General features: G+C 42.0%; 1 protein-coding gene across 3 annotated transcripts in view; it reads left to right on the top strand.

Moving 5' to 3' along the window:
* The first annotated feature begins 12,026 nt into the window (after positions 1-12,026).
* The window catches only part of LOC124034596 (protein bicaudal D homolog 1-like), a 105,900-nt gene continuing 104,961 nt past the window's right edge, over positions 12,027-12,965 (top strand). For 2 of the 3 annotated variants that reach the window (XM_046348012.1, XM_046347998.1), the window contains exons 1-2: positions 12,027-12,151; positions 12,285-12,557. In XM_046348012.1, coding sequence (XP_046203968.1) covers positions 12,098-12,151; positions 12,285-12,557 — 327 coding nt within the window. In that variant the 5' untranslated portion in view covers positions 12,027-12,097. Of the gene's footprint in view, positions 12,558-12,965 lie in introns of all 3 variants that reach the window. The other variant, XM_046348005.1, reaches the window with a different exon arrangement.

Below are 12,965 nucleotides of genomic sequence, written 5' to 3'. Positions count from 1 at the left end.
ATGGTCTATTCAATTGGTTTGACATTATTTGGAAAGGCACGCAGCTGTCTATATGATGTCCAGTTGACAGAGCATGTCAGAGCAAACACCAAGTCATAAGGTTGATCTGGGGAAGGGTACAAAACAATTTTGGAAACCGTGAAGGTCCCCAAGAACACTGTGGTCTCCATCAATCTTAAATGGTAAGGAACCACCAAGACTTTTCCTAGAGCTGGCCAGCCGGCCAAACTGAGCAATCGAGGGAGAAGGGCCATGGTCAGGGAGGTGATCAAGAACCCAATGGTCACTCTGAAAAAGCTCTAGACTTCCTCTGTAGAGATGGGAGAACCTTCCAGAAGGACAATCATCTCTGCAGCACTCCACAAATCAGGCCTTTGTGGTAGAGTGTCCAGGCGGAAGCTACTCCTCAGTAAAAGGCACATGACAGCCCACTTGGAGTTTGCCAAATGGCACCTAAAGACTCTCAGACCATGAGAAACAAGATTCAAGATTCTCTGATCTGATGAAAGCAAGATTGAAATCTTTGATCTGAATGACAAGCGTCACGTCTGGAGGAAACCTGGCACCATACCTATGGTGAAGCATGGTGTTGGCAGCATCATGTTTTTCAGCGGCAGGGACTGGGAAACTAATCAGGATAAAGGCAAAGACGAACGGAGCGCTAGAGCACACAGGACTTCCGACAAGGGTGAAGGTTCACCTTCGGGGGTGAAGGTTCATCTTGGGACAACGACCCTAAGCACACAGCCAAGACAATGCAGGAGTGGCTTCGGGTCAAGTCTCTGAATGTCCTTGAGTGGCTGAGTCAGAGCTCGGACTTGAACCCGATCGAACATCTTTGGAGAGACCTGAAAAAAAGCTGTGCAGCAACACTCTCCATCCAACCTGACAGAGCTTGAGAGGATCTGCAGAGAGGAATGGGAGAAACTCCCAAATACAGGTGTGCTAAGCTTGTAGCGTTCTAACCAAGAACACTTGAGGCTGTAATCGCTGCCAAAGGTGCTTCAACAAAGTACTGAGTAAAGGGTCTGAATAGTTATGTAAATTGCGCTGCAGGTTGCCTAGTGGTTAGCGTGTTGGACTTGTAGCCAAAAGGTTGCAAGATTGAATCCCTGAGCTGACAAGGTAGAAATCTGTTGTTCTGCCCCTGAACAAGGCAGTTAACCCACTGTTCCTAGGCCCTCATTAAAAATAAGAATTTATTCTTACCTGGCTTGCCTAGTTAAATAAAGGTAATAAAAAATGTGATATTTCATCCTATTTGCATGTCAGTGAAACATTCGCCTTTTATAAACATTTTTAAATCAAATCAAATCAAATTTTATTTTACAATTCTATGTCATTTTACATAATAGCAGAATTTTTCATTACACACAAATTGACTAAATTATTGGCTAAGAACGGACAGAGAGATCAGCCTGGTCTCAGACTAGATGTAACAATAAAAGTAAATCTGTGACACTCAAATTTGTATGATATGGCACATTTGGTATGGTTACATGAGACGTATAACATGAACGTCTAGCAACCCAATGTTGCAAGTTCAAATCTCATCATGGAAAATTTCAGCTAAGTAGAAACTTTTAAACTACTTTATAGATACTTTGCAACTACTTAGCATGTTAGCTAACTCTTCCCCTAACCCTAACCTTAACCCTTCAACCTAACTCCTAAACTTAACCCTAACCCTCACCCCTAGACTAGCTAATGTTAGCCAGCTAGCTAATGTTAGCCACCTAGCTAGAATTCGTAACATATCATAATTTTTCAAGTTCATATCATATTGTACATTTTGTAATTGTAAATAGTGTACATAACATATAATATGAATTGTAATTCGGTAACGTATCATACAAAATGGGTGATGGACATCCACAAATGACTACATACCATAACATATCATAATAAATGGAGTGTCTCAGATTTACGTACATGATTATATGTAAATGCTCTGAGACTAGGTTTCAGTGATAGGCCAGTGTTCATCTTGTCATATTTATCCAATGCCAACCTAGATATGCCTACCGACACAGAAAAATGTAAGCTACTCTTCTTCCGTGGCTTAACCCAAAAAAGAGAAGGTCACATATGTCTCCTTAAAAGCTGTCTGGGTTTAAACATCTTCTATTGTACAGAAAGTGAATAGCTTAATCAATTGATTGTGACATAATTTGATTACTTCCCAAGCAAAGTCCATTTTTTGTATCCTCGGCTATAGAAGGTTGTAGCTAAAAACAAAACCATGATATCCCCATATTCATCTGAGTCTTTCCTGGGTATTTTACAGCTTGTTTCTAAAATAAAGCATTATGAACCAAAGTGCTTCCATAGGTCACTTTATATAATCGGGTCAATTTAAAATCGTAAGCTAACAAAGGGTAGCTAACAAGGGGCTCCCGTGGCGCATTGGTCTAAGGCACTGCATCTCAGTGATAGTGTCACTACAGACCCTGGTTTGTTTCCAGGCTGTATCACAACTGGATGTGATTGGGATTGGCCCAGCATTGTTAGCGTTTTATATGGTGACCTGGTCAAAATAAAGCAAAGCAGTTCGACACATACAACAACACAGAGTTACACATGGAATAAACAAACATACAGTCAATAATACAGTAGAAAAAGTATATATACAGTGTGTGCAAATGAGGTAGGATAAGGGAGGTAAGGCAAAAAATAAGCCATTGTGGCAAAGTAATTACAATATAGCAATTAAACACTGGAATGGCAGATGTGCAGAAGATTAATGTGCAAGTAGAGATACTGGGGTGCAAAGGAGCAAGATAAATAAATACTGTATGGGGATGAGGTTGGATGGGCTATTTACAGATCGGCTGTGTACGGGTGCAGTGATCTGTGAGCTGCTCTGACCGCTGGTGCTTAAAGCTAGTGAGGGAGATATGAGTCTCCAGCTTCATTGATTTTTGCAGTTCGTTCCCAGTCATTGGCAGCAGAGAACTGGAAGGAGAGACAGCCAAAAGAAGAATTGGCTTTGGGGGTGACCAGTGAGGTATACCTGCTGGAGCGCGTGCTATGGGTGGGTGCTGCTATGGTGACCAGTGAGCTGAGATAAGGCGGGGCTTTACCTAGCAGAGACTTGTAGATGGCCTGGAGCCAGTGGGTTTGGCGACGAGTATGAAGCGAGGGCCAGCCAACGAGAGTGTACAGGTCGCAGTGGTGGGTAGTATATGGGGCTTTGGTGACAAAACGGATGGCACTGTGATAGACTGCATCAAATTTGTTGAGTAGAGTGTTGGAGGCTATTTTGTAAATGACACCGCCAAAGTCGAGGATCGGTAGGATGGTCAGTTTTACGAGGGCATGTTTGGCAGCATGAGTGAAGGATGCTTTGTTGTGAAATAGGAAGCCGATTCTAGAGTTAATTTTGAATTGGAGATGCTTAATGTGAGCCTGGAAGGAGAGTTTAAAGTCTAACCAAACACCTAGGTATTTGTAGTTGTCCACATATTCTAAATCAGAACCATCCAGAGTAGTGATGCTGGTCGGGCGGGCAGGTGCGAGCAGCGATCGGTTGAAGAGCATGCAATTAGATTTACTTGCATTTAAGAGCAGTTGGAGGCCACGGAAGGATAGTTGTATGGCATTGAAGCTCTTCTGGAGGTTAGTGAACACAGTGTCCAAAGAAGGGCCAGAGGTATACAGAATGGTGTCGTCTGCGTAGAGGTGGATCAGAGAATCACCAGCAGCAAGAGCGACATCATTGATGTTTACAGAGAAGAGAGTCGGCCCGAGATTTGAACCCTGTGGCAACCCCACAGAGAGGTCCGGACAACAGTCCCTCTGATTTGACACACTGAACTCTATCAGAGAAGTAGTTGGTGAACCAGGCGAGGCAATCATTTGAGAAACCAAGGCTGTTGAGTCTGATGATAAGAATGTGGTGATTTACAGAGTCGAAAGCCTTGGCCAGGTCGATGAATAAGGCTGCATAGTAATGTCTCTTATCAATGGCAGTTATGATATAATTTAGGACCTTGAGCGTGGCTGAGGTGCACCCATGACCAGCTCTGAAACCAGATTGCATAGCGGAGAAGGTACGGTGGGATTCAAAATGGTCGGTGATCTGTTTGTTAACTTGGTTTAGAACGGCAGGGTAGGATAGATATAGGTCTTTAGCAGTTTGGGTCTAGAGTGTCTCCCCCTTTGAAGAGGGGGATGACCACGGCAGCTTTCCAATCTTTATGAATCTCAGACGATACGAAAGAGAGGTTGAACAGTCTAGTAATAGGGGTTGCAACAATTTCGGCAGATCATTTTAGAAAGAGAGGGTCCAGATTGTCTAGCCCAGCTGATTTGAAGGGGTCCAGAATGTGCAGCACTTTCAGAACATCAGCTATCTGGATTTTGGTGAAGGAGAAATGCGGGAGGCTTGAGCGAGTTACTGTGTGGGGTGCAAGGCTGTTGACCGGGGTAGGGGTAGCCAGGTGGAAAGCATGGCCAGCCGTAGAGAAATGCTTCTTGAAATTCTCAATTATCATGGATTTATCGGTGGTGATTGTGTTTCCTAGCCTCAGTGCAGTGGGCAGCTGGGAGGAGGTGCTCTTATTCTCCATGGATTTTACAGTGTCCCAGACATCCGGGTTGGCAGAGTGTGCTAAAGCACTGATAAAAACAAACTAAGGGAGGAGGCTTCTAATGTTAACATGCATGAAACCAAGGTTTTTACGGTTACAGAAGTCAACAAATTAGAGCACCTGGGGAGTAGGAGTGGAGTTAGGCACTGCAGAGCCTGGATTAACCTCTACATCACCAGAGGAACAGAGGAGAAGTAGGATAAGGGTTGGCTAAAGGCTATCAGAACTGGTCGTCAAGTGTGTTCGGAACAGAGAGTGAAATGAGCAGGTTTCTGGGTGCGATAGAATAGATTCAAGGCATACAGACAAATGTACAGACAAAGGTATGGTAGGATGTGAGTACATTGGAGGTAAACCTAAGCATTAAGTAATGATGAGAGAGATATTGACTCTAGAGACATTTAAACCAGGTGATGTCACCACATATGTGGAGGTGGAACTAAATGATTGGTTAAGGCATATTGAGCAGGGCTAGAGGCTCTACAGTGAAATAAGACCATCACTAACCCGGACAGTAATGGACAAGGCATATTGATATTAGGGAGAGACATAATTAGCCGAGTGATCGTAGGGGTCCAGTGAGTGGTTGGGCAGGCCGGAGACACTGCGATTCAGACAGCTAGCAGGCCGGGGCTAGCAAGCTAGCAGTAAGGCCTTAGAGGGACATCGCGAGGGAGCAGTAGAAGGGGTCCGGGTATTGTAGCCCAGCAGTGGCCGATGGGTCTCTTCAGCTAGCTGGGAGATGGGCCTAGCATGGGCTAGCTCCAGGCGAATTGGTGCTTGCTTCGGGACAGAGACGTTAGCCAGGAGTAGTCACTCAGATTACAGCTAGCTAGCTGCGATGATCCAGGTGAAAAGGTTCAGAGAGAAAATAGGTCCGGTATGCTCTGGTGTGAATCGCGTTGTACAAACTGGCGAGAGCTTTCAGAGCTAAAGGTTAGCTGATGACCGTTAGCAGTGGTTAGCTGACTACTAGCTAGTAGCTTGTGAGCTGGCTAGCTTCTGTTGGGGGATTCCGGTTCCAAGGTAAATAAAAATACTTTAGAAAAAAACAGATCCTCACCACATTGGGTGAGGCAGGTAGCAGGAGAGTATTTTGAAGTTGAGGTTTAGAAAAATATAAAAAGATATGCTAAGAAAAATATATAAAAAGATAAATACATGGGACACGACAAGACTAAGGACAAAGACGTCTGACTGCTAAGCCATCTTGGATATTCAAGGATATTCAGGGTTTTGACGGGGTAGGCTGTCATAATAAATAAGAATTTCTACTTAACTGACTTGCCTAGTTAAATAAAGGTAAAATAAATAAAAAAGGTAGATGAAACACATTGGCATGATAACACCAGAGTACAAAACCTGTCACAAAAAGGTAAACATTGAGGCTTAAAACTCTCTCTGTGTTGTGTGGACATCTCTCTCTGTGCCATCCAAAAAAAGAAGTGGGACATGGTGTCCTTCCTGGTGCTCCCCAATCTGGTTTGGTAAGGTGTCAGCTGCTTTCAGTATAATGTATGAAAACAAACGTTTATGTGTCAATTGAATACAAGCAATCTTCAGACAGGTGATATTTTACAAACTAAATTATTACGTTGATGTTATTGGACTGTGATCTAATCCAAAATCTCCTATAGGAGAAAATAAAGATATTTTACTGCCATACTTTTCTCCACCACTAGAGAGAGACACCCTCAAACCTTCGATGGCTCTGCTCTGTAGTACCATAAGAAGTACCTCACAAACAGCAGACTGAAAAGTGAAGCAAAGTAGGCTGCGTTTACACAGGCAGCCCAATTCTGATCTTTTTTACTCTAAATTGGTCGATTGACCAATCACATTAGATATTTTTCAGAGCTTTTCTGATTGGTCAAAAGCCAAATTCTGAATCCAAACAAGTGAAATAAAGATCAGAATTGGGCTGCCTGTGTAAACTCAGGCATAGTGTATGAGAGTTAATGTGGAAGCCAGAGTAGTAAAGGTAAAGATATGTGGGTAATATACCTGTAGACAAAGAAGAGCAGCAACACTTACAACATGACTCGCACAACACAAGATATTCTTAACTAAAGTTTCATAACATTACATTTATTAAATTGATTAGAATTACACAACTATATATAATTAAATATCCTTTCAGATATAGCTAGTGTTGCTATTTTAGATAACGATGGAGTAGTAGGTAAGTGTGTTCAGCACTGTTCAAACTGCGCTGGTAGTAAAACATGCAGCAGTGAAAAAGAAAAAGTGACACAAGGTTAATGGGTTAACTGACTGTTCAGGGGCAGAACGACAGAGTTGTATCTTGTCAGCTAGGGGATTTGAACTTGCAACCTTCTGGTTACTAGCCCAACGCTCGAAACACTAGGCTACCCAGGATACAGATACTCAGTATACAGTGGAGGCTGCTGAGGGGAGGCCGACTCATAGTAATGTCCGGAATGGAGTGAATGGAATGGTATCAAACCATTGTGTGTTTTATACCATTCCATATACTCCATTCCAGCCATTATTATGAGCCGTCCTCCCCTCAGCAGCCTCCACTGACAGGACAGTTGTGGCCAAAGGTTTTGAGAATGACACAAATATTAATTTCCACAAAGTTTTGCTGATTCAGTGTCTTTGGATGTTTTTGTCAGATGTTACTATGGATACTGAAGTAGAATTACAAGCATTTCAGAATTGTCAAAGGTCAATATTTGCAGTGTTGACCCTTCTTTTTCAAGACATCTGCAATCCGCCCTGGCATGTTGTCAATTAACTTCTGGGCCACATCCTGACTGATGGCAGCCCATTCTTGCATAATCAATGTTTGGAGTTTGTCAGAATTTGTGAGTTGTTTGTTTGTCCACCCACCTCTTGAGGATTGACCACAAGTTCTCAATGGGATTAAGGTCTGGGGAGTTTCCTGGCCATGGACCCAAAATATCAATGCTTTGTTCCCCGAGCCACTTAGTTATCACTTTTGCCTTATGGCAAGGTGCTCCATCATGCTGGAAAATGCATTGTTCGTCCCCAAACTGTTCCTGAATGGTTGGGAGAAGTTGCTCTCTGGTGCCATTCTTTATTCATGGCTGTGTTCTTAGGCAAGTATTCGCCTCACTGTGTGTGCAGATGCACTCACACCTGCCTGCTGCCATTCCTGAGCAAGCTCTGTACTGGTGGTGCCCCGTTCCCACAGCTGAATCAACTTTAGGAGACGGTCCTGGCGCTTGCTGGCCTTTCTTGGGCACCCTGAAGCCTTCTTCACAACAATTGAACCGCTCTCCTTGAAGTTCTTGATGATCTGATAAATTGTTGATTTAGGTGCAATCTTACTGGCAGCAATCAATATCCTTGCCTGTGAAGCCCATTTTGTGCAAAACAATGATGACGGCACATGTTTCCTTGCAGATAACCATAGCTGACAGAGGAAGAACAATGATTCCAAGCCCCATACTCCTTTTGAAGCTTCCAGTCTGTTATTCGAACTCAATCAGCATGACAGAGTGACCTCCATCCTTGTCCTCGTTGTCTCGGCTGGCTGAAGGACTGAACCAAGGTGCAGCATGGTAAGCGTACATTTCCTCTTTATTCAAAAAATGACGCCGACAAAATGAAGAACAAAAACCAAACCGTGAAGCTTTGCGCTATGTGCCCTGAACGAAGACAAAGTTAACTTCCCACAAAACAGGTGGGGGAAAAGGGTACTACCTAAGTATGGTTCTCAATCAGAGACAACGATAGACAGCTGCCTCTGATTGAGAACCACACCCGGCCAAACACATAGAAATAGAAAATCATAGAACATGGAACATAGACTGCCCACCCTCACACCCTGACCAAACCAAAATAGAAACATAAAACGCTCTCTACGGTCAGGGCGTGACACTCGTCAACACTCTCACCTGTGTTAACGAGAAAATCACTGACATGATATCAGCTGGTCCTTTTGTGGCAGGGCTGAAATGCAGTGGATATGTTTTTGGGGGATTCAGTTCATTTGCATGGCAAAGAGGGACTTTGCAATTAATTGCAATTCATCTGATCACTCTTCATAACATTCTGGAGTATATGCAAATTGCCATCATACAAACTGAGGCAGCAGTTTGTAAAAATGTATATTTGTGTCATTCTCAAACTTTTGGCAACGACTGTATATGTGATTGTGTAAGACATGAGTCATGCTTGAGACAGTTGACAAAAACTTCAATAAAATGATCCTGTAATTTGTTTCCATGACAAAACAGGGTGAAGAGGCTATCTCTCTGTTTCCATTGAATGCTTGCTCACTACAGTATGGGCCATTGCAACTACTACAAAAGCTTTACCCAGGGATATTGCCATTCCAACCTTTTCTACCTATGTTGCCACACCTGTATCATGTTGCCATTCCCCATCCCAATAGTCACTTTCAGTTGACACAATGAACACTAAAGAAATGTATCTTCAAAAGCTTTGTAAATAGGATGTATCTGTATGTTGTCATCTGTGTCCGTGATGAGGGAATCATGATGCTGCTATCTCAGAATTTGTTGAAACTGATGAATGAATTGATAATTGAGTAGAATCTCTCACAGATAAAGCAATATGGCTGAGTAAAGTGAACAACATTTTTGTGTTTTTTTTATCAACTCACTCTCCACTCATCCAGATATGTTGACTGGAATTGTATAATGATATTGTAAATACATGAATACACATAGATAAATAAATACTGTAATAAATCTAATTCCTAATGATTACATTTGTATGGTGTCTGTATTTCTCATGCGGCTGTGGTTCTGAAAATCTTGTTTAACATTGATGATAATCCCTATTCTAGGACTTCTAATGCTATAAATATATGTGAAAGTGTACATTTCCATATACAAAGCCCTTTATTTACAACAGAATGCATCTGCAGCTGCTTATTCAACCTACAGTACTTGTGTTTTGGTGATAACTCTCAATACGGATATTATGTGAGAAGTGTATTTCTGAGTACAACGGTTTAATGGCATAATTATCTGCAGGACAGAAGGTTTAGGTCTCATCACACGACCTCCTCTTGTAAATCTAAGATAGTGTCACTATTGTATGACATACCTGTTTGACTTTCACATTTTTGATCAATGTGTTTATAGTCTATAAAGATCTACTATTGCGTGCCCTAGCAGCCCTTCCCTTCTTTATGCTTTCTATGGGTGTATTGTTAAATTGAGCTATAGCTCTCCTTATCTTCATTTGAGCTGGGGTTATTTACGGGTCAGATGGTGAATTCGGAGAACTACATTTCCAAGAATTTCAGCTATATTTGACCCATGCTGATAAAATGTAGACAGGATATAACCTTTTAAAACTTTTTTTGTGTCATCCTTGACGATTGTAAGTGCATTGTGGTTGTATTTTATGTTTTTTTAATGGTCAAATAAATCCAAAAAGAATACAGTGTATCTTGTCCTAGGCAAGATACAGTACATATCTGGTACTGTTATGGTTCAAATGACTCAGAATGTTGGAACATATAGTGCTTGCAACCTCATAATAGACCATTTTGGTTTCTGAAAGGGCCACATACGGAATGAGTTAACTGTATAACTCACTTTGGAGTAAAATTGTCTGCTTATACCTGAAAAAATACATATTCTTATTTATCACTTATACATATTAACAATGCTGATACACCAATTAGTTAAGTAAAGGTGCATGTGGAAAGTGAAATGATTAACGAATAAAAAACACTCACATTTTCTGTAGTACAATTGCATTTTATTGGACTTCATTTATTCTATATTTATTCCACTGAGCTTCTATTTAGTACTATTTTTCAAATTAATTACTTCTATTTGTATTACTGTCACATTTTTGAGAGGTGAATCTGCAAGTACGCATTTCAGTATACTGTGTACACCATGTGTATCCTTTGCATGTGACAAATAAACTTCACTTGACTTGAAGTAATTACTATATGGGGCCAAATGATGCCATTTTGGATTTGTCAAACATCTCATTCCAACATCATGGGCATTAATATGGAGTTGGTCCCCCCTTTGCTGCTATAATAGCCTACACTCTTCTGGGAAGGCTTTCCACTAGATGTTGGAACATTGCTGTGGTGACTGATGTTGTGCGATTAAGCCTGGCTCGCAGTTTACATTCCAATTCATCCCTAAGGTGTTCCGTGAGGTTGCGGTCAGGGCTCTGTGCATGCCAGTCAAGTTCTTCCACACCAATCTCAACAAACTATTTCTGTGTGGACCTCACTTTGTGCAAGGGGGCATTGTCATGCTGAAAGAGGAAAAGGCATTCCCCAAACTGTTGCCGCATTCACCTAGCATCCACCAAACCCAGATTAATCCGGTGGACTGCCAGATGGTGAAGCGTGATTCATCACTCCAGAGAACGCGTTTCCACTGTTCCAGAGTCCAATGACGGCGAGCTTTACACCACTCCATCCAACGCTTGGGATTGCGCATCGTGATCTTAGGCTTGTGTGCAGGTGCTACGCGCTTCAACAGTCGGCGGTCCCATTCTGTGAGCTTGTTAGGCCTACCATTGAGCCGTTGTTGCTGCTAGATGTTTCCACTTTCAAATAACAGCACTTACAGTTGAACGGGGCAGCTCTTGCAGGGCAGAAATGTGACAAACTGATTTGTTGGGAAGGTAGCATCCTATGACGGTGCCACGTTGCCTATGACAGTGCCAAGTCACCTGAGTTCTTCAGTAAGGCCATTCTAATGCCAATGGAGATTGCATGGCTGTGTGCTAAATTTTATACACCTGTCAGCAACGGGTGTGGCTGAAATAGCCGAATCCACTTATTTGAAGGGGTGTCCACATACTTTTGAATAGATTGTGTCCCTCATCAAAGGCATTTTTCAGACAGGTGTTTGTGAAAAAAATAAAAGTAGGTCAGAAAGACTATAAGTTGCGACCTGTTGCCTTTGTCGGTCATTTGGAAGAAGTGAACAATCAGGTATATACATTTCTGTTAATAGGTTTCTTCTTTAAAAAACTGCCTGAAGCAAGCACTGTCAGTTATGATCCTTACTGGCCATTACTTTGATGTGGGATGTTCCTGTATCATGCATTAGATGACAATGTTGAGTGCAATTAATGTAACCAACATTAACCCAGTTCAAATGAACTGTAGCATAATGAAGCTAATTTAACATTTAAATTATTTTATGCATAGACATGGGCCTATATGGTTTGGTCATTTCTTCAGCATAAAACACGAATATTGACAGTGATTGAATCCAATATCTCTTAAGAAGATAACCTTTTCGGTATCTCTAAAGATAATATTTGCCTAATAATTGCATATTTTTCAAAATTCTGACCTTCACAGGTTTCAGGTAAGCCTATTAAAATGTACTCAGACAATACATTTTATTTTCTCAGCGTTGATAGGCAAGATACGTCGACGTGTAGTCCTAGTGACGCCATGAGAGATTGGTGCTTCGTGGACCACTTTTCTTCATAAAAATCGAGAGATGGCGTCCTGCACCCCGTGAATAATAAACAATTATCATAAAGAATTGATGAAGAGATCACTCTACCGTAATGTATCATTATGCTACGACCCCTCAATTGAAGTAGGCTAATAATCGTCATCTTTCACTGATAGAAACAGCATTTGTTTTGGTGCTGTTCTGCAATAACCTATTCGTATTCCACCTGGCTTTCCCACATTTAACAGTGGGGTTGGTTCCGCTGCGTTTGTTTCAGCATCCTCCAACTTCCGCCTCTGCGTGTCCAACGCAAGGAGACAGGGAGAGAAGGGCGATGGCTGCCGGTGGAGGATGCGGAGAGACTGTGGATCAGTACCGGGCGAAGGTGGAGCGGCTTACCCAGGAACTTGCGGAAGCGAACAGAGAGAAGATAAGGGCGGCAGAATGCGGTCTTGTTGTGTTGGATGAGAACCAGACTCTAAAGCACCAGTATGCCGATCTGGAATCGGAACAGGAGACGCTGAAGCAAGAGTTGGAACAATTACAAGAGGTAGGTTATACAGTATGTTACAGTAGGATACAGCCTTTCTTTCCTTATTCAAGAGAATTCAATGCTGTATGGGTCAATCAGGACCAAACCTATTATTAGATCTTTTTACTAGGTAGGCTACATGAAATGGCAAGATACATTTATTGTATATAAACTATAGCATGTTTATTTAAATTTGGGTGAGCTTATTGCCATATGTTGGTCAATTCTGAGACATTAATGACATATTATTTGTATGGAAAAGGTGTGTGTGTGTGTGTGTGTGTGTGTGTGTGTGTGTGTGTGTGTGTGTGTGTGTGTGTGTGTGTGTGTGCGTGCGTGCGTGCGTGCGTGCGTGCGTGCGTGTGTGTCAGTGTTTCCATTAGCTGATAATATCTGACTTTATGTAACAACAACAAAAAAGAAAAG

This window comes from Oncorhynchus gorbuscha, linkage group LG01, assembly GCF_021184085.1.
Source record: "Oncorhynchus gorbuscha isolate QuinsamMale2020 ecotype Even-year linkage group LG01, OgorEven_v1.0, whole genome shotgun sequence".
In the NCBI taxonomy this organism is placed as follows: Eukaryota; Metazoa; Chordata; class Actinopteri; order Salmoniformes; family Salmonidae; genus Oncorhynchus; species Oncorhynchus gorbuscha.
Note: the sequence above shows the minus strand (reverse complement) of the source record. Positions and strands in the feature narration are given on the sequence as shown.